Source organism: Acartia tonsa, chromosome 8 (assembly GCF_053477335.1).
Source record: "Acartia tonsa isolate MP-2025a chromosome 8, ASM5347733v1, whole genome shotgun sequence".
NCBI lineage: Eukaryota > Metazoa > Arthropoda > Copepoda > Calanoida > Acartiidae > Acartia > Acartia tonsa.
Window position 1 is genome coordinate 18,946,966 of NC_137267.1, and position 23,174 is coordinate 18,970,139.

Here is a 23,174-nt window from a genome sequence, read left to right on the forward strand (position 1 = left end):
GACATTTTTTACGCTATGAATAACAAGCGCGACATTCGCGAAATCTAAAAGAGTATACAATGATTTATTTAATTATTTCGCTTTTGATGGTACGGCCTTCATAGAAAAAAAAAGATTATCTTCAATCCATTTTTGCTGCATATTAATTAATGCATCTTTTTAGAGCTGTGTTAGACATTAGAAAAATTGCTAAAAAAATAATTTAAAATTCAGTATTTTTATGTTATATACTCTGTTAGAAATTCTATCGTCAACGTTCAATCAATCAATGTCTAAAAAACGCCGAAAAAATGTGGCATTCATCTTTTAAAAACCCATCTCGGTGGTATTTCCGGTTGGCAAAGACAACATAAATATAGAAATCATGAAACATTGTTGTTCCACAATTTTGCCACATTTTTAAACATCTTGCTTAAAAAAAATCTTCCTTGTAAATTCTACAAATTTAAATATTTAGAGAAAATTGAGTAGTAATTTACTTCTTGATTCAAAATATTTGATTAAATTGAATCAAAACTAATAATTATTTTTGGCACTCTATATTCAAATAATCATAAGCTTATCAATAGTGCGCATGCGCGCACAGAGGTGCCATAAATTTCAAAACTTAAAAATATAAGTTTTGTAGCGAAATTACTCTATAATTCGAAATCTCTGTCTTTCTTTTAGAAACATTCAGGGGAATATACGAAAGCTTATATTTATATTAAAGATGAAAAATCGATAAATTCAAATGCACACGGCACATCTGCGTAAACACACCCTGGATTTTTTTTCTTTTAATTTTAATTCGTATGAAGCTAGCTCAAATAAGTAAATATTAAATTTGATATATTTTTGACGATGCGGGAGGATGTTTTAAAAGAAATGATGAAATAATTTTCAAGGTTTTAAAAAAAAGTTAGCTTCTTTTATGCGAAAAAATTCAATAAAAAGTAAAAATTTTTACCAAAAAGTTGGTCAAATTTTACCAAGTTTTTTTTTTTGTTAAAGTCCAAAAATCTGGACTTAGCCTAAAAATTTACCTTGTCAATTTTTACCAAAAAGTTGGTCAAATTTTACCAAGTTTTTTTTTTTGTTAAAGTCCAAAAATCTGGACTTAGCCTAAAAATTTACCTTGTCAATTTTTACCAAAAAGTTGGTCAAATTTTACCAAGTTTTTTTTTTTGTCAAAGTCCAAAAATCTGGACTTAGCCTAAAAATTTACCTTGTCAATTTTTACCAAAAAGTTGGTCAAATTTTACCAAGTTCATTTTTTTTGTCAGAGTCCAAAAATCTGGACTTAGCCTAAAAAAATACCTTGTCAAATTTTACCAACTTTTTGGTAAAAATTGACCAAATTGCGTTTTTTGTCTAAGTCCGAAAATTCGGACTTAACCTGAAAAATAGAGTTGTAAAATTGACCACATTTTTGGTAAAACTTCCAAAAGTGGTAAAATTTAAAAAAAAAAAAAAAATTTTAAATTTAGGCTTCATTGTATAGAAGTCATTATTTTAAAGTACTACAACTGATTATGAAGAGCTGTTTTTAATTTAAAACACAAAAAACGGGGTTTTTTGTTTCGTCAAATTTTACAAAAAAAATGGTAAAAATTTACTACTTTTTTGGCTAAAATTTTTGCTGGTAAAATTTACCACGAAACTGGTAAATTTTACCAGGTTGACCAGCTTTACCACTTTTCTGGTAAAAGAATTTTTTTTTCTGGTATTTCGTAGAACCTGGGCCCCCCCCCCATATTTCAGGGATCATATATACACGTCAACTTATTTTGTTATGGGGTGCGACACATTAACACCTCTAAAACTTAAGATTGTAGTAAACTAATTTTAACATTTACCTCAATGCCACTTTGAATCATGCCAAGAACTTTCTCGTGCGATTTCTTGTCAACCTTAAGAATAATTAATAGTATTACACCTTATAGTATTACTTTATTCAATTCATGAGAAAATTTAAGTTCTAAAAAAACTATAAAATACATAATTGCTCGTAAAATTTAGTGCCGATTTTCTTTCATAACACCTATTGAATGTACATTTAAATCAACTTAAGGCCAGACTTAAAGTAGATCCTAAGGCAAAAACATTCAAATCAGTACAGACAACCAGACAAAAAGACGTACCATAGGAATATCAAAAAGTCAAACCTGAGGTCCTTGGTCGACGTCCTCCCAAGGGCTGCCAACCTTCCTCTGACGGGCCAGCTCCACTGCTTTGGATACAAACTCATCATAGATGCCAGCCTGGGATAATATATTGTTGTTAGTCTGCCATTAAGTTAACAAATAAGGTCTTCATAATCACAATAAAGATTGATAGTAGAAATTGTATACAAAAAATATGTAGACTTCTTCCTCATTTTGTTTACCAAAATAAAATCACAGAAGCTAGAAAAAGTTTGTTTTAAATATGGATTGATAAAGAATTTACACAATAATTAAAGGGGTACATTTGTTTAATCTTGACTTCTACATATTAAAACCAAATAAATACATGCTAGACAAAAAGTCTGAAAATATCTTCTTCTATATTTCCTAAATTAAAACCCTAGAAAATATAGCTATGGAAAATTAGTCTATAAAGATAAAACGCTATATTTGTTGAATCAACACCCAAGAAATATTTGCCTTTATTATATAGTCAGGAAAATTTCCCTTCTGAGCTGGATCTTTAAATCATTTCAATCGTGCGCCAAATCGGGGTGAGCCAACTTTCCGCCAATGAGAGCACAGAATTTTACGAAATGCCGCGCTGTGATTGGCTGAAATTCGACGACCCCCATTTTGGCGCACCATTGAAATGGTTTAAAGATCCAGCTCTGTATTTCCAACTAACCTGAACGAAAGTTCTAGTAGCAGCACAACAACATTGTCCCATATTCTCAAAAACACTTAACAAAAATTTGTCAATTTCTTTGGAATATATTTTCCTGTATGGCTTCAAGACTAATTAAAATCCGGTGGATTAGAACCGGTTCTTAGCCATACTAAAAATCATGTATTGCATTGTAAAACAGACACTTATCTATATAAAAAAATTTAAAATCAGTATCAGTTTTGTTAGCCTGGGCCATTGGCCCCTCGGAAATAACAAAGCTGTCTATAATCACACAATCATTTTTAAAAAAATATTTGATACAAGGATCTTAGTGTCCATTAGAAGCAAAGTAAAATGACAAAAATGACAAAACCAAGACTTGCAAAGAACTAATACTATCAGATTCAGCATACCTGTCATGACAAATCTTGACAGCGGCATCAAGGTCCCCACAATCATCAAATACAACAAGAGGACTCTTTCCTCCCAGCTCTAGGGTGCATCTCTTCAGATTGGATTTAGCACAGGCAGCCTAATCAAACCAAATTGATAGAAAAAAAGTTAATATGAAATTATGGTTACTGATTTATTTATTGTTACAGAATTAATAAATATTGTTGTGTTCTGAATGAAAATATTGTAAACCACTTTTTGCTATGTTGCTTGTTGAAATATTTCATACTAGCGGTTACGCCCCTAGAGGCCTCTAGGAGAACTTGAGAGGAGGGAAGTTGAATTCCAACGGCCAATTTTAAAAGAAAAGTTTTTAAAAATAGTGCGATTTCTATGTTGTGTCCAAGGCTCTACGAATATTTTTATTTTAAATTTCTTTTTTTTTGTGATTTCTCTTGAGAGGATGGTGGTACTCTCCCCCAAAATAGTTATAAACCTTCCCATGACCTATGAGAAGCTACCCTGTTAAGGAGAACGCAATCGATTCAGCGGTTAGCGAGATCTTTTGGTACAGACAGGCAGACAGACAAACAAACAGACAAATAGACAAGCACATCCTGGTACTTTATTATAAGGATTGCTTAGATTTTCAGCAGTTAAAAAGATGTTCTGCAATGATAAAGTTATACCTGGATAAGTTTACCAACAACAGTAGATCCAGTGAAGGCAATCTTATCAACATCCATGTGTTCAGCAAGAGCTGCTCCTGCAATACTTCCATAACCAGGAACAACATTGACAACACCTTAAATATCAGTATCATCAATTACCTCACTAAGAGTAGCTCCTGCTTTACTTGAATAACCAGAAACAAAATTTAAAACTGCTTGATTTTCACTGTCATCATTTTCCTCTATAAGAGCAGCTCTTGCAATATATTCAGGAACAGAATTGACTAAATATTAGTATTATCAAGTCAAGAGAATAGTATATAATAGTAGCATCTACAATACTGCCATAATCAGTAACAACACTGAACACTATGACTAATGTTATCTACATCAGAAATAGCATTTACCATATAATATTTCATCTCTTAACAATATCGAATAATCTTTAAACTTAAAGTCTTCTAAGTTATTTTAGTTTTTACCTGGGGGAAATCCTGCCTCCTTAGCTAGAGATGCAATGTACAAAGCAGTCAAGGAGGTGAGCTCAGAAGGTTTCAGAACTACAGTACAGCCTAAAATATGATTAGGCATTAATAGAAGAAACCTAACCTAATGGGTAGCAATAAATATAATATTTCCTATCCTTTTTATAGTTTTAGTATGAACAATCATAGTCTATTAATATACCTTAAAGGAAATGGGCAATACACTGAGGAAAACTCCTTCCTACCCCAAAATAAGAAGCTTAAAAAGACACTATTCCAAAAAATTACACAATATAGAAGGATTATTTTATCATCTTTTATCCATTAATTCCTGTGTACCTGCACAGAGGGCAGTCGCCCATTTCCAACAAAGCATAACAATAGGATAATTCCAGGGAACAATCTGTCCACATACACCAACCTATTAATAAAATTAAATATTAATCAACAAGAAGCTACGCACCTAGAGAACTCTAGTGCATTTGAAGGAAGTGGGGAAGTCGACACCCATATTCAATTGTATTTTCCAAAAGAAAGTTAAAGAAACTTTTCTTTGTAGGGGGGGGGGGGGAGGCTTTTTTTAAAATTGGCAATTTACTTGATAAATCTAAAAATTACATAATTCCACACACCAAGTTTTGCTTAAATTTTTTTTATAATTATCTATTCCCTTTTACAGCACTAAATTATTAAAATGAGGGGAGGGTTTGTTTTTCGTGTTTTTGCCGTACTTAGGTTAGGTTACGCTTTAATGGGTACAGGGTAGCCCTGTAGGATTAGGGTTCCGAAGAATTAGTCTCAGCAAGTTTTGGGCCCTCTGCAGCGGTTAGGTATCAAGAATAAAATAACCCTCCCTTATTTTTAATTTATTTCAATACTATGGGAGGGGTGGGGGTTCTGTGCTAAACACTTTGAGGGAAAACATTAAAAAAGTGGGGTATACTCCTTTTCACGACATCCCTCCATATGGAGCGATAATTTTCTATAGCTCCTTCAAGGAGCTATAGCATAGCCTCTCATCATATGGAGCGATGTGAAAGCCCCTTTTAAGGAGCGTTCATATCGCCCCTTATGATAAGAGGCTATGCTATAGCTCCTTCATGGCCTCTTAATAGCTCCTTTAAAGGGGCGTTCATATCGCCTCTTATGATAAGAGGCTATGCTTTACCCCCATGATGGCTCCTTTATAGCCTCTCCATCGCCCCTCCGTAGTCCCTTACCTTAATTTATATAACAACCCACTTGATGGCCCCTACATCGCTCCTCCATCGCCCCTTCTTCAAATTTATATTACATTGTACTTTGATGGCCCCTACATCGCTCCTACATCGCCCCTTCATCGCCCTACATCGCTCCTTCATCGCTCCTTCTCCAAATTTATACTAAATTGTACTGTGATGGCCCCTACATCGCTCCTACATCGCTCCTTCATCGCTCCTACATCGCCCCTCCATCGCTCCTACATCGCTCCTTCATCGCTCCTTCTCCAAATTTATATTAAATTGTACTGTGATGGCCCCTACATCGCTCCTACATCGCTCCTTCATCGCTCCTACATCGCCCCTTCATCGCTCCTTCTCCAAATTTATATTACATTGCAACTTGATGGCCCCTACATCGCTGCTACATCGCTCCTTCATCGCTCCTACATCGCCCCTCCATCGCTCCTACATCGCTCCTTCTCCAAATTTATATTAAATTGTAATGTGATGGCCCCTACATCGCTCCTACATCGCTCCTTCATCGCTCCTTCTCCAAATTTATATTACATTGCAACTTGATGGCCCCTACATCGCTGCTACATTGCTCCTTCATCGCTCCTACATCACCCCTCCATCGCTCCTACATCGCTCCTTCTCCAAATTTATATTAAATTGTACTGTGATGGCCCCTACATCGCTCCTACATTGCTCCTTCATCGCTCCTACATCGCCCCTTCATCGCTCCTTCTCTAAATTTATATTACATCGTACTTTGATGGCCCCTACATCGCCCCTCCATCGCTCCTACATCGCCCCTCCATCGCTCCTTCATCGCTCCTTCTCCAAATTTATATTACATTGTACTTTAATGGCCCCTACATTGCCCCTCCATCGCTCCTACATCGCCCCTCCATCGCTCCTACATCGCTCCTCCATCGCTCCTTCTCCAAATTTATATTAAATTGTACTGTGATGGCCCCTACATCGCTCCTACATCGCCCCTTCATCGCTCCTTCTCCAAATTTATATTACAGTGCAACTTGATGGCACCTACATTGCTGCTACATCGCTCCTTCATCGCTCCTACATCGCCCCTTCATTGCTCCTTCTCCAAATTTATATTAAATTGTACTGTGATGGCCCCTACATCGCTCCTACATCGCTCCTTCATTGATCCTACATCGCCCCTTCATCGCTCCTTCTCCAAATTTATATTACATTGCAACTTGATGGCCCCTACATCGCTCCTCCATCGCCCCTTAATAGCCCCTTACCTTAATTTATATAAAAAAGCTCCTATATGGCCTCTCTATCGCCCCTTAATAGCCACTTAATTTAATTATATAACATTGCCCCTACATAGCCTCTCCATCGCCCCTTAATAGCCACTTACCTAAATTTATATAACAAAGCTCCTATATAGCCTCTCCATCGCCCCTTAATAGCCCCTTACCTTAATTTATATAACATAGCCCCTACATAGCCTCTCAATCGCCCCTTAATAGCCTCTTACCTTAATTTATATAACATAGCCCCTATATAGCCTCTCCATCGCCCCTTAATAGCCCCTTACCCTAATCTATATAACATAGCCCCTACAAAGCCTCTCCATTGTCCCTTAATAGCCCCTTACCTTAATCTATATAACAAAGCTACTACATAGCCTCTCCATCGCCCCATAATAGTCTCTTACCTTAATTATGTAACATAGCCCCTACATAGCCTCTCCATCGCCCCTTAATATCCCCTTACCTTAATTATATAACATAGCTTCTACATAGCCTCCCCATCGCCCCTTAATAGCCCCTTACCCGAATTTATATAACATAGCCCCTAAATAGCCTCTCCATCGCCCCTTAATAGCCCCTTATCTTAATTTATATAAAATAGCCCCTACATAGCCTCTCCATCGCCCCTTAATAGTCCTTTACCTTAAAGGACGCCTGCAAGAAATAACACGCTTTAACTGCTGAAAGACTGCCACAAGAAGACCCAATACCCCAAATTTAAAGCCTTCAGCTTCAATAACAAAAAAGTTCTGGGCATTTCAAAATAGCATTTTATGTACAATGAAATTGTTGAAAGATTTCCAATGCTCATAAAAGAAAAAAACAATATTAAATTACGTCGCCTAGACACAAAATTATAACCTTATCTTTGTCAGAAACTTAGATTGCATGTAACTAATTATATTTTAACAATAAAAACACCACATTTCATAGTCAAAATCTATGAAAAAAATTCGATTTAAATTGCATTTTTAAACGAAAATCATAGCGGAAACAAAGGGGTAAACTAATACAAGCTTAGCTGTAATTGGTTGTTAAGCTGATTCAGCCTTCTGATTGGCTACAGTACATTCGGTACAACGCAAGTAAAACTTAATTTTTTTTTAATGATTTTGACTATAAAAATGGGTATTTTTATTGTAAAAATATAATTAGTTACTGGAAACCTAAATTTTTGACAAAAATAAGCTTATAATTTTGTTTCTAGGCCACGTAGTTTAATTTCAAAGTTTTCAACATGAGCATTGCAATTCTTTCAAAATTTTTATTGTACATAAAATGTCATTTTAAAATGCCTAGAACTTTTTTGTTATAGAAGCTGAAGGCTTCAAATTTGGGGTATTTGGTCTACTTGTGGCAGTCTTTCAGCAGTTAAAGCGTGGTATTTCTTGCAGGCTTCCTTTAATTTATATAAAATAGCCCCTATATAGCCTCTCCATCGCCCCTTAATAGCCAATTTATATAACATAGCCGCTACATAGCCTCTCCATCGCCCCTTAATAGCTCCTTACCTTAATTTATATAACATAGCCTCTCCATCGCCCCTTAATAGCCCTCCATCGCCACTTAAAAGCCCCTTACCTTAATTTATATAACATAGCCTCTACATAGCCTCTCCATCGCCCCTTAATAGCCCCTTATATCCTCCTTCAAAACAGTTATACACCTTCCCAGGATCTATTGGGAGCTACCCTATAAAGGAGAACCATATCGGTTCTGCAGTTAGCGATCTTCTTTGATACATACAGACAATGATCCTGTTACTTTTTATAAGGATTAAAAATTATAAGGATTAAAAATAAAATGGCCTAAAGCCATCTCATTACCCATAGGAAGCTTCACTGTAAAGGGGAACCATGTCGGTTTAGTGGTTAGCAAGGTACAGACAGACATACATACAGACAAAGATCCTGTTACTTTATTATAAGGATTAAAATAAAATAGTTATTAACCTCCCCAGGACCTATGAGAAGCTACCCTATTAAGGAGAACGATCTCAGGACCTATAGGAATCTTCACTGTAAAGGAGAACCATATTGGTTCAGCGGTTAGCAAGATCCTTCGGTACAGACAGACATTCATACATACAGACAAAGATTCTGTTAATTTATTTTAAGAAATACAGATAAAATTGTTATAAACCTTTCCAGGCCTAAAACCATCTCAGGACCTAATTTCTGCCGTTGACAACTCGAGTTAAGTTACTATATTATTTTTACAATGTTTAACTTATCTGTTATTATTGGCTGACGAAAAGTTTGGGCAAAAAAAAAAGATTTATTCTTCAATGAAATATCTCTCCAGTATAATTTTGGCAAGTGCTAATTTATTAAGAATAAAGTTTGCCACAAATTTACCAAAAAATCTCATTGTCATTTCGCCAGGGAGGATTGGGATAGTTCCCAAAGTGTTATAAGTTGGCTTATTCAAGAGTGCTGTCTAGTCTCCAAAGTTTTATAATACCGTTTTCTTATTCGTTAGATTAACAACCTTGGGGACTTTTTATTGTTTTGTGATTGTTTAGTTCATTAAGTTGAGTGTCTAAATGTTTCAACCACTAATTCTAAACTAAAGAAGGGGTAATTTTGTGAATCATCAATGGGAATAATTAATATATAAACATACATATATATACAGTGTTTTTTTTATGAGAACATTTTTGAAAGCAATTTTACCCTACTTATAGTTATCAGAATTTAATGAGTAATGGCTTATTCTCTTCGTTTTTTATAACCATTAACAGAAAAGCAAAAAAATATTTCAGTTTTTATTTAAAAAGTACAGTAAATTCAAAATTTCAAAACATGGGTGTCAACATCTAAAATAGTTATTTCTCGCATCGTATTATAAACGGCTTTCCGCGGATATAGAAAGTACAATTATGAGATTAAAACTAGTTTTTTTAGCCCCGAGGTGCCGAAGGCACCGGCTAAAAAAACTGGGTTTAATCTTATGATTGTACATATCTATATTCGTAGAAAGCTGGATATAATACGATGCTAGACATAGTTTTTTCGTATGGATGAGAACCGGTTCCTATCCACTGGATTCAAATGAATACGAGAAATGGTTTTAGCGCATTTTTCTTATGCTCAAATCTTCTACCCTTTCCAAGAATGGAGGGAGTACATTGGGGGGCCAGTATTCCCTCCCTGGTTGAGATATGGCCTTCAAATTTCAAAATGTTCTAGTACATGTCACAAATAGTATCTATATAAATTTTTAGCTCTATATCTCAACTTTGAAGCGTTTTGCAGCCATTCTTGCAAAGGTAGATTATAAGAAAAATGCACTAAAACCATTTTTAGATGTTGACACCTAAGTTTTAAATTTTTTAATTTACTGTACTTTTTGAATAAAAACTGAAATATTTTTTGCTTTTCTATTAAAGGTTATAAAAAAGAAGAGAATAAGCCATTAATCATTAAATTCTAATAACTATAAGTAAGGTAAAATTGCTTTAAAAAAAGTTCTCATAAAAAAACACACTGTATATATGTATATATATCATTTTATCGACAATCGTCTTATCCCTGTAGATCTCTGATTATCAGAGCATTTTTGAAATATTTGCTGCTTATTTTTTGGCTGCCTTTGGCAAAATAATTTTTTTTCATAAAAAATGTATACAAAATTATCGTATTAATTTGGTAAATATATCATTGCACTTGAATTATTTTTAAGTCACTAACGGCTAATCCCATAGATGACCCTAGGAGTACTTTAATGAATAGATGTGGTGGAGAGGGGGGGGAGGGGGAAGGTTAAGAATTTAAGGGAAGTGATACCTTCCGGGGGCTGAAAGTGTTAGTCCCCTCCCCAAAATGAAAACTTTTCCTGCGAGTAAAATAAGCTTCAATGTAAAGGAGAAGCATATCGGTTCAGTTGATACTGATAAACATCCTGTTACTTTAATGTAAATATTAGTTTAAGGATAGTCTGTATAATCTCAGGGATAAAGGAAACATTAGGCAATTTTTACAATAGTCTCCAAAGTTTTATAATGAAGTTTTCTTATTCGTTGGCTCAAAACTTTGGGGACTTTTGTCATATTTTGGTTGTAGTGTTGCAATTTTGTGTATCGTTATTAGGGATGGATAAAAATTTATCGGCCATTGTCTTATTCCTTTAGATCCTTGGTATAATCAACTGAATAACAGTTCCAACAACAAAAATTAAGATATTGCTTCGCTTTTTATGGACAAATATCCTGTTATTTTATTATAAGGAAAAAAAATAAACTATCTTAAAATCATCTCAGGACTCAGCAGTTAGCAAGATCCTACGGTATAGACAGACAGACATACATCATATCGGTTTAGCAGCAAACAAGATCCTTTGCTACAGACAAAAAAAAACTTTGTATATTGACTAGCGGCTACGCCCCCAGCATCTATTGGCTCTGTATTCAAAGGGGAATGAATAAAAGCCTAAAACCTTCCCAGGACTTAAAATAGAATAGCCTAAAACCATCCCTCGACTTAAAATAAAATAGCCTAAAGCCATTACAAGACAAATATTAAGCTTACCTAAAATAGAAAGCCCAATCTGTTTAGTAGTTATTGAGATCTTAAGTTTCAGAACAGAAAGCCTTACTAACGTGGACAAACGCAGGATATTTCGGACAAATGTCGGAGTGGACATTATATAAGTAAAACGCAGAAGTGTCTATAATATCTTAAAAATTAGGTTTCAACAACATTTGTTTAGTTATTTCTACACAGGTTAGGTTAGGTTAAGATATAAATATACAAATAAGCCCCCTGCAGGGGTTAGGCATATAAAAAAACATATTTGACAGTTGTAAACAATGTGAGAAAAGAATATGTTTTAGTTTAATGAAATGTTCTATCTGTTTCAAACCTTTGCCTTTCGATAGAACTTACCTACTTTGGAAAACTGTCAGACTGATTTTAAAATTTCATTCTGTGAGAAAAGATATTCAAGATTTATTTTTTTGTTTTGAAAGATTTTTATCTTATAAATAAAATAAAAGACACTCCTGCGTTTTACATAAGCAATGTCCACTCCGACGATTGTCCCATTCCTAGGTTTGTCCACTCCAACGTTTGTTTATGTTTTACTACTTTATATAATAGGATAATATGTATTCTTCTTTTATATTTCTCTTTTCTTATTCACTTGCAGCTGCGCCCTTTTTAATGTAAGGAGGCAGAAAAATAGCCTAAACCAATTAGGGGCTTAAATCTGAAAATGAAAAAGCAAAAAACCATCCCATGACCTATGTGAAGCTTCCCTTAAATGGAGAATTTAGTCAGTTTATGAAATTTTTAAGCTTCAGACCAAAAAAATACTTTTTTTGTTAAAAGAGAAACTTTTCTACAATTAGGGTTAGTCCTTTCGTCATTGCTCTTCTCATTAAGTTAAGCATGTGGTTTTCTCTGCTATTGTTAAAGATAGACTGTTGAGATTTTTAGTGAATATTCCCATGACATATGTATATCCAGTCTATAAATTATTTTGTCTGTCTCTCAATTATGCTTCAAAAGACTTAGGTTTCGTGATAATCTTTGAGTAATAGCATATTCTCTTAAAGTCTGCTCTATAACTTACTTTGTCTGTTTGTTCATTATATGATCCTTATTCAATATTCTATTTAACTAAAAAATTTCATTCTCTTAGTTTATTTTTTTTTCTTTATTTCATTATGTTATTATATTATTTATATTTATTTTATTAATTCATTATAATTTTCCTTTTTAAATGCGAAACTTTTCTATAGTAAGGATTGGTTTGTCCGTACGTCCAAACGGTTAGACGACATTTTCTTTAATTTAGACATGTTATAAATATCCTATCGATTTCAAACTTTGCAGAATGATTTCTATAACAGTTGGGTACAATACTATATTCATTACTAGAAAGTATGTACGTCCATTTTTTTGTATAATACCATTGTCCCATTCATCTGGGTTTTGGAGTAATGTTTCTTAGGACAACAAGGTTTAGTATTATAATCAAATACTAAAAATAAAATTATGCCCTTTTACTATATTCTATACTAGCAGATTCGCCCCTAGCCTCTAGGGGCTTTGCCCCAAGAGGTGATAAAAAATTTTTTTGGCGAAATTCGTAATAGGACCAAGAAAATCTTGAGCAAAAAAAAAATGGGGGGGGATTTTTTTGTTTTTGGGGGGGTTGGGGGTATCCCACCCCCCAAGAAAATAGCCTAAAACCACCACAGGACCAGTAGGTATATTCCCTGAATAGTAGAATATAATCGGTTCAGTGGTTACCGAGATCTTAAGGGACTGACAGACGGACAGACAGACGGACAGACAGACAGACGGATGGACAGACATCATTCTACTTTGTATTATAGATTTACGCTAATTTTAACAAAATTTATGTTTGACCTCCTGATTTTAGAGCTTTGCTTTTGTGAATGTTGTTATCCTTGTTATCTTGCTTTTTTTTCCTTTTTCATAACCTATTATATAAAGTAGTAATCTTTTTTTGTCTGTAGAAAAGCTAACTGCTGAACCTATATGGTTCTCCTTTACAGTGAAGCTTCTTTTAAGTTCATAGAGGGTTTATAATTATTTCGAGGGAGGGTATCTCCTCCCTCCCAGAAAATTCACCCCAAGAAAAATATTACCCCATCCCCTCAAAAAATCTTTTTAACTTTTTAAAAGCAAAGCTTTTCTATATTAAGGATCAGTCCGTACGTCCGTAACGGTTAGCTATTTTCGTTAATTTAGGCATGTGATTCCTGTAGTAGAAAAGTACGATTTAGAAAGTCTATAATCATTATCAGAATATCCGTACGTCCATTTTAAGCATACTAATTATTAACTTACAACAAATTTTTATGTATCAAAATTATCCGATTAATCTGATTTCTGGGATACTGATTCCTAGGACAACAAAATAGAATGTTATAAGCGAATCATATCTATAATCAAGTCCAAAAAATGTGAGTACGTCCTTAAGCATTTTCCTGCATGTAAGCAATTTCTCAATAAATTTACTTACAATTTTGTTTCGAATTTTAAATTTATGTTCTGACTATTCAGTTCTGACACTCTACATTATTAATGTTCATTAAACTTTTTTCTACCGTTTCAGAGCTTTGCTTTTATAAATGTTGTCATCCTTGTCATCCTTTTAAAACTTAAATTTAAAACTGTAGAGGGTCACATTCCTTCCTTACCTTAATGCCCTACCTTCTATAATGAAGGGGCAATACAATTACAGAGGCTGCACAGGAGCCATAAAGGGCCTATGTTATATAAATTAAGGTAAGGGGCGATGAAGAGGCTATGAAGGGGCTATGTTATATAAATTAAGGTAAGAGGCTATTAAGGGGCGATGGAGAGGCTATGTAGGGGCTATGTTATATATATTAAGGTAAGGATTATATAAATTAAGGTAAGAGGCTATTTAGGGGCGATGGAGAGGCTATGTAGGGGCTATGTTATATATATTAAGGTAAGGATTATATAAATTAAGGTAAGAGGCTATTAAGGGGCGATGGAGAGGCTATGTAGGGGCTATGCTATATAAATTAAGGTAAGGGGCTATTAAGGGGCGATGGAGAGGCTATGTAGGGCTATGTTATATAAATTAAGGTCAGGGGCTATTAAGGGGCGATGGAGAGGCTATGTAGAGGCTATGTTATATAAATCAAGGTAAGGGGCTATTAAGGGGCGATGGAGAGGCTATGTAGGGGCTATGTTATATAAATTAAGGTAATGGGCTTTTAAGGGGCGATGGAGAGGCTATGTAGGGGCTATGTTATATAAATTAAGGTAAGGGACTATTAAGGGGCGATGGAGACGCTATGTAGGAGCTTTGTTATATAAATAAAGGTAAGGGGCTATTAGGGGCGATGGAGAGGCTATGTAGGGGCTTTGTTATATAAATTAAGGTAAGGGGCTATTAAGGGGCGATGGAGAGGCTATGTAGGGGCTATGTTATATAAATTAAGGTAAGGAGCTATTAAGGGGCGATGGAGAGGCTATGTAGGGGCTTTTTTATATAAATTAAGGTAAGGGGCTATTAAGGGGCGATGGGGCGATGGAGGAGAGATGTAGGGGCCATCAAAGTACAATGTAATATAAATTTGTGGAAGGAGCGATGAAGGGGCGATGTAGGAGCGATGGAGGAGCGATGTAGCAGCGATGTAGGGGCCATCAAGTTGCAATGTAATATAAATTTGGAGAAGGAGCGATGAAGGGGCGATGGAGGAGCGATGTAGGAGCGATGTAGGAGCGATGTAGGGGCCATCAAGTTGCAATGTAATATAAATTTGGAGAAAGAGCGATGAAGGGCCGATGTAGGAGCGATGAAGGAGCGATGTAGGAGCGATGTAGGGGCCATCACAGTACAATTTAATATAAATTTGGAGAAGGAGCGATGAAGGGGCGATGTAGGAGCGATGAAGGAGCGATGTAGCAGCGATGTAGGGGCCATCAAGTTGCAATGTAATATAAATTTGGAGAAGGAGCGATGAAGGGGCGATGGAGGAGCGATGAAGGAGCGATGTAGGAGCAATGTAGGGGCCATCACAGTAAAATTTGATATAAATTTGGAGAAGGAGCGATGAAGGGGCGATGTAGGAGCGATGAAGGAGCGATGTAGCAGCGATGTAGGGGCCATCAAATTGCAATGTAATATAAATTTGGAGAAGGAGCGATGAAGGGGCGATGGAGGAGCGATGTAGGAGCGATGTAGGGGCCATCAAGTTGCAATGTAATATAAATTTGGAGAAGGAGCGATGAAGGAGCGATGTAGCAGCGATGTAGGGGCCATCAAGTTGCAATGTAATATAAATTTGTAGAAGGAGCGATGAAGGGGCGATGTAGGAGCGATGTAGGGGCGATGTAGGAGCGATGTAGGGGCCATCACAGTACAATTTAATATAAATTTGGAGAAGGAGCGATGAAGGAGCGATGTAGGAGCGATGTAGGAGCGATGTAGCAGCGATGTAGGGGCCATCAAGTTGCAATGTAATATAAATTTGGAGAAGGAGTGATGAAGGGGCGATGTAGGAGCGATGAAGGAGCGATGTAGGAGCGATGTAGGGGCCATCAAAGTACAATGTAATATAAATTTGAAGAAGGAACGATGAAGGGGCGATGTAGGAGCGATGGAGGGGCGATGTAGGAGCGATGGAGGGGCGATGTAGGGGCCATCAAAGTACAATGTAATATAAATTTGGAGAAGGAGCGATGGAGGAGCGATGAAGGGGCGATGTAGGAGCGATGTAGGGGCCATCAAGGGACTAAGATATATATAATAGTGAAGGGGCCATGAAGAGGCGATATTTAATTAAATAGCCCCTTGGGATAAGAGGACATATCATCTCCTTTTTAGAAGGGGCGATAAAGGAGCGATAAAGGATCATTTAATCGCCTCTTAGGGCAAGGGGCTATTAAATCGCTCCTTTCAAGGAGTCATAACATCGCCTCTTGTTATATGGGGTTGTTAAATCGCCCCTTTCAAGGAGCCATTACATCGCCCCATGTCATAAGAGGCGATCAATTAAAATCATCGCTCCATATGGAGGGATGTCGTGAAAAGGAGTATACCCAAAAAGTGCATATATATTATAAATTGCAGAATATCTACACTTCTAGCAAACACGTGATTGAGAGACAATCTATTATGGAAACGAATTTGCTCAGGCATATATGAATAAGAAAAGGGTTTGAAATTCAATATTTTGATTATCATGGATTTATATATATAAGGGAAAAATCAAATGCAACACGTCTTAATATAATATAATTAAGATAAAATGTGATGATAAAAATGAAATGATAATCTATCTATGCTTACAATAAAACATGAAAAAAGGTTATTATAAAATAATTTTGAAATAAAAAGCAATAAAATTTTAGCAGAGAGAAATTTAGCAAAGATTCAATTTAATCCTAACAAATTTTCCAAATGATGCTTACATAGTTCGACCAACCAAATTATATAATCCCAATACCCTATCCTTATGTCCCTGCATATTGCTAAATGAAAACAACTGTAGACAAACAAATTGATTTCTCGTTCCTGTCATGCAATTTTTATCAATGAATGCTTTACAGGACACTCATAAACACTATGATTTATTTAATTTGTAAATACGCCCCTATAGGCATCAATCGATGGAAGCAGCAGGGCTACGAAGCACCACTTTTTGTTAAGAACAAAAAAGGGGATTTTTATTCTAAGGGCAAAATAGATATAAATTTTCCCGGGACCTATAAGAAGCTTCAATGTAAAGAAGAAACATATCGGTCCAGAGCGGTCTTAAGGTACAAATACAGATACAGGCAGACATCCTGTTACTGCTATATAAAATACAAGGAGAATCTACATAGAGATTTTAAATAAATACATCCCATAAAAGTTTCATTTTCATCAGGAAACAAAAAAAATAATATACGTAGTTTAGCAAATTTACAGACAAACCTAAATTTTTTTTCTCGTGATATGAAATACTAAAATCATCTAGATTTTTGCAGTTTTTCAAATTATAAAAAAAATTAATTAAATCCAGTTAAGCTTGGATAGGCATTGATTGTATTTCAGTTGTTTTCAATTAAATTGGGTAGATTCGCACATCCATACGACGTCTTTAGAATCAATCTTTCGATAATTTTTAAAATTTCAAATAAGTTACAGATTATCACATTTTGAGTGGATTCTTTTTAGGTTGCTTTGGTTCTGGTTATTCTCTCAAGTAATAATTCATTTAAAGAGAAAGATTAAAACAAAATAGGAGGTTTCCTTAAAAGTTTCTAGTCGAACACAGTGTCACAAACCTTATTTTTTAAAGTTAAAAAAATGGGATTGTTACAAAACGTGTTTAGCTTATGGCTTATATTTGGTACGAGGTAGCACCGTATGAACAGATCTATAGAATAAATGTATGTACAGATAATTACCTCAATCCCTTTTTTAATGGCCTTTTCTGTCTGCTATAAAATTATTTTCTCCTATTTGGCTGTGTTAATATAATCGACACCATTTCAATTTCAATGAGGCAATTAAGAGACGGCACAAGGACACTGCAATACAGTTATATAACCCCATTCCCCTCTAGTGTTTTACTCTAATGGGTACGGGGTAGCCCCGTATGATTTAGGAATCGAGAAAAAAAACTATCACCAACCCCTTTATTTACATACTATCTAATTCAAAGATAAGGGGGTTAAGTCTGTGTCCGCTGAACAGTTACAGGGAAAATATCAATTAAAACTAACTATGATTCAACTAAAACAAACCTTTTATAAAGTATATGTATATTAAAAACTTACTGGTTCCTTTCTGGTTAGAGAGAAAAAGTTTCCATCAATAGGAAGAGTATTGCCGTGTATCTTATCTGCAACTCCTAAATGTACATTGTGCTTATTTAATTTATTTTTGACATTATGGACATTATGGTTCCTGCTGCTCCTATGAAAGATGCTCGGTATATATATTTAGATTTGGCGGATTTCCTTGACCTAAAAGGCAAAACACTGTTTTATACTATTAGGATTCCAAAGTAATCATAGTTGTGTGTACATTAATTTCCCGCGATTAAATGCACTTTATTAGCAAGATTTGGTTCAGATATACACCAAAAATAGGATCTATAGTATTTAATTATATACCTAATTATTCAAAATTCAAAAAATTAGATAATTATTAAAATAAAGTAAACCGTGTTGTTAAAGCTACTTTACATCACTTTTATTAGATATGGATCTAGAATATACGTGGATATTATGACAGGAGAAAAATTTTTCGTCAAATTAGTTTGCTAATATGGAACTCATTTATTATTCAGTTCGTTCATTCAGTAGGAGGGGAGGGATGGAGTAAAGAGGCTGGAAGGAAGGAATAGTTTTTTCTAGCCCGCTGCGTACTTACTTCATTATAGATATGCAAATCTGGTGTAAGATCCAATTAATAATATATCCATTATTGTAACCCACCTGCAAAGTATCTGACACACTTGATGCTGAACTCGATGTCCCCCTTGGAGTTGACAACAGGCTTGCCATTGTCCAGAGTTTCCAACTGGGACAAGTACTCTATATCTCGCTCTATCAGGTCTGCAAACCTGACAAATAAATAAGGACGATTATAGCACTTCAATAAATGTACAAGTATTGATGTATAACTACCTGGCCAAAGTGATGTGGACCTTTGTTGTCAGCTAGCGATTTGAATTCTGCTCTTTTGAAGCGACTAGTCTGTGTTAATATTCCAGACGCTATTGGCGGATATTTACCCAATTGAAAGTCAGCACAGGACACAAGGAATAGATCCCCACCCCGTTGGGAGTGTTACATATAGCAAATGCCCCCTCTATTATTTTACTTTAATGTCACATGCAATTGTACCGAAGCTATTAAAATTATGAGTATTATAGATAAATATACAGCCAACCACAGAGAATTTAGAAAGATCGCTCCATTTGATAAGAAGAGGCTATGATATAGCTCCTTGAAGGGGCTATAGAAAATCATCGCCCCTTATGGAGCGATGTCATGAAAGGGACTATACCCAGTTTGTTTACTATTAGGTATATGTATTTGTTTAAGGGTTAGTAATAAAATTCGAACAAATCTAATGTTATAGACGGACAGAAGGACAGAAATACACACTAATAAACCAGCCTACCCCTTCCTAATATAAATTCTATAAATGGTAGCTTTCAAAATGATACAAAATGACGGAAAATATAAAAAATAAATCTTACTTATTAAGAAGACGACCTCTGTGTGATGCATCCATAGTTCTCCATACAGATCCTCTCTTAAAAGCTTGCCTAGCTGCGGCAACAGCAAGGTCTATGTCAGCTTTATCTCCCTCAGATATCTAAACATTAAAAGATAGAATCAATAAAGAACATATTCTAATCTAGCGGATATACATAACTCACTTTTGATTTTTGATTTTCTATTTTTAGAATGCCTTTACAAATCTTTCTCCCTCAATTTTTTTAATGTGACCACTAAACATCTGCTCTATGACTATCTTAGTTTGTTTATCGAAAAAGTATTTATTGTGCTTCGATACTAAGGAATGATGTCATACTTGTTAATATATTAATTGAAAAGCATACCTCACAAATAACTTCTTCAGTACATGGGTTGATGGTAGGAAATGTTTTACCACTCACAGAATCAACAAATTCGTTGTTGATAAACAACTTGGTGAACTTGATCTCAGGCTGACTCATTTCTGGAAAGATTTTGTTTCTGTAATTAAAAAAATGATCATAGTTATTTCTCGTATCGTATTATAAACGGCTTTCCGCGGATATAGAATGTACAGTTATAAGATTAAAACTAGTTTTTTTAGCCGGTGCCTTCGGGGCTAATTGTACATTCTATATCCGCGGAAAGCTATTATAATACGATGCGAGAAATAACTATTAATTGCTGTGAAAGAATTAAAAACAAATACAATATTTTCACCAAGCAACAAACTAAAGTGTGTTACCTTTTTTTATGTTTTATTATTATTTGGCCACAACTTGGTCAAAAATGCTCACAAATCAGACCTTTTTCGACCAAAGATGCTGAAATGGTTCCTTTACAAGCCGAATCAATCAGTTTTAAGATATCTTTATATTTCAAGAAAAATTTATGAAAATACTAAAAAACAGCAAATTTGGGTGTTACCTTTTATATGCACAGATACCATAAAATCAACAGAAAAAATACTTATTTTTACTTTTCTGTCATTTTTAAAGTTTGATTCTGTTAAATTGGCTATTCTTGAAGGGATTTATGCATTGAAATATACTGAAACATAATATTGGACAGAAATTAATGCATTTCAAAGGAAGAAATTTTGGAAAATAAAAAAATTCGACCTCTATCACTTCAGAGGACAGCTGCCAACCTCCAGTTGACAGGATGTAGTTAAATACTTGTTAGCAATAATAATTAGCCCAAAAAGTAAAACAAAATTTTTTTTAATATGGTAAAAAAATGATAATCTAAATCTTAATTTTGGGGATGATGATCTTAAAGACGCTCTTGCTGTTGGTGATGATGACCCAGATGGTATCCAAATACATGAGCATTATGACAACGTATCTATTAAACTATGGTCTGATTTTTGTATTTGTAGCATTCTCCAATCAAGAGAAATCCCAAAGCATACAATTATGGTTTTTAAATTCTCCAATTCATAAGGTAAATATAGTAGTTTTTAAAAGATGGTTATATTTCTTGTTACAACTTTTAATTGGAGGCTGCTACAAATACTAAAATTGGACCATAGTTTAATAGATGAGTTATCATAATGCTCATGTACTTGGATACGATCTGGGTCATAATCACAACCAGTAAGAGCATCCTTCAGATCATCATCCCCAAAATTAAGATTTTTTTTAATATGGTAAAAAAATGATAATCTAAATCTTAATTTTGGGGATGATGATCTTAAAGACGCTCTTGCTGTTGGTGATGATGACCCAGATGGTATCCAAATACATGAGCATTATGACAACGTATCTATTAAACTATGGTCTGATTTTTGTATTTGTAGCATTCTCCAATCAAGAGGAATCCCAAAGCATACAATTATGGTTTTTAAATTCTCCAATTCATAAGGTAAATATAGTAGTTTTTAAAAGATGGTTATATTTCTTGTTACAACTTTTAATTGGAGGCTGCTACAAATACTAAAATTGGACCATAGTTTAATAGATGAGTTATCATAATGCTCATGTACTTGGATACGATCTGGGTCATAATCACCACCAGTAAGAGCATCCTTCAGATCATCATCCCCAAAATTAAGATTTAGATTATCATTTTTTACCATATTAAAAACTTTTTGTTTTACTTTTTGGGCTAATTATTATTGCTAACAAGTATTAAACTATATCCTGTCAACTGGAGGTTGGCAGCTATCCTCTGAAGTGATAGAGGTCGAATTTCTTATTTTTAAAATTTTCTTTCTTTGAAATACATTAATTTCTGACCAATATTATGTTTCAGTATATTTCAATGCATAAATCCCTTCAAGAATAGCCAATTTAACAGAATCAAACTTTAAAAATGACAGAAAAGTAAAAATAAGTATTTTTTCTGTTGATTTTATGGTATCTGTGCATATAAAAGGTAACACCCAAATTTGCTGTTTTTTAGTATTTTCATAAATTTTTTTTGAAATAAAAAGATATCTTAAAACTGATTGATTGGGCTTGTAAAGGAACCATTTGAGTATCTTTGGTCGAAAAAGGTCTGATTTGTGAGCATTTTTGTCCAAGTTGTGGCTAAATAATAATAAAATATAAAATAAAGTAACACACTTTACATACTACTACACAATTATATTATTTCAGGTTTGCATTAAAAAGAAAATATATTTATGTTTTGAAATTAATTAGAATTGTGATAACTCCTTCTTAACAACTAATGTTATTTTATCAATAAACCACAAAATTGAATCTTCAAATGCGACAAAACACAACAAACAAAAATAATGTTAATTCTAACATTACACATTACATGTTATAACTTGAAATTCTGATTTTTTTTTTTAAGTAAGAGAATTAAGAACATTTGGTTTGGCAATTAAATCTGAAATTAACTAAAATTTCACGAAATACATCTTGTTACTATAAAAACTTGTAATCAACTGATTCCAAATTCTTGAGAAAAAAAACAAGTTTTAATATCTGTGTACGATCTGTACAATCCAGTGCAGGGAGGAAGGGGATATTGGGCTGTTCATAACACTAATCCCAAAAGTTTTGTAATAACATTTTCTTTATCGTTGACATAACAACTTTGGGGACTTTTATTGAATTTTAATTGGTTAGTTCATTAAGTGTACAAACGTTTCAACAGCCAATTTCAATCTATAGAAGGGGTAATTGTGTGACCAACATCGGAATATACATAAATTTATCCCTTTAGATCCTTGGTAAAACCAAAACAAAATATAGCTAGAATCAGTTTTTATATTAATTTAAGACATTATTTTTTGAATAAGTTAATTATATGATTTTTCTAAGTTTCTTATTAAATCTAATTGATGGCTTCGTCTTAGCATCCAAAGGACTATATTTATGTTTTTGTGGTGTGTTTATTATTCTGGTTCCAATTAACCTTAATTTAAAACTATCCTTCACTAAAAATTATTGGTTGTTTTTTCTAGCCGTTTGCGAATTTATCTATAATACAAAGTAGAACGATGTCTGTCTGCCCGTCCGTCTGTCTGTCTGTCCGTCCGTCCCTTAAGATCTCGGTAACTACTGAACCGATCGGATTCTACTCTTCAGGGAATATACCTACTGGTCCTGTGGTGGTTTTAGGCTATTTTCTTGGTGGGTGGGACACC

General features: G+C 34.4%; 1 protein-coding gene across 1 annotated transcript in view; it reads right to left on the reverse strand.

Moving 5' to 3' along the window:
* The window catches only part of LOC145326172 (aldehyde dehydrogenase 1A1-like), a 31,253-nt gene extending 11,176 nt beyond the window's left edge, over positions 1 to 20,077 (reverse strand). Inside the window, exons 1-11 of the mRNA XM_080169319.1 lie at positions 19,936 to 20,077; positions 19,570 to 19,688; positions 18,800 to 18,927; positions 18,137 to 18,210; positions 4,706 to 4,787; positions 4,364 to 4,453; positions 3,900 to 4,015; positions 3,231 to 3,349; positions 2,836 to 2,890; positions 2,148 to 2,243; positions 1,839 to 1,892 (exon numbers count right to left, since the gene is read on the reverse strand). Coding sequence (XP_080025445.1) covers positions 1,839 to 1,892; positions 2,148 to 2,243; positions 2,836 to 2,890; positions 3,231 to 3,349; positions 3,900 to 4,015; positions 4,364 to 4,453; positions 4,706 to 4,787; positions 18,137 to 18,210; positions 18,800 to 18,927; positions 19,570 to 19,688; positions 19,936 to 20,052 — 1,050 coding nt within the window. The 5' untranslated portion in view covers positions 20,053 to 20,077. The remainder of the gene's footprint in view (positions 1 to 1,838; positions 1,893 to 2,147; positions 2,244 to 2,835; positions 2,891 to 3,230; positions 3,350 to 3,899; positions 4,016 to 4,363; positions 4,454 to 4,705; positions 4,788 to 18,136; positions 18,211 to 18,799; positions 18,928 to 19,569; positions 19,689 to 19,935) is intronic.
* Positions 20,078 to 23,174: the final 3,097 nt, after the last annotated feature.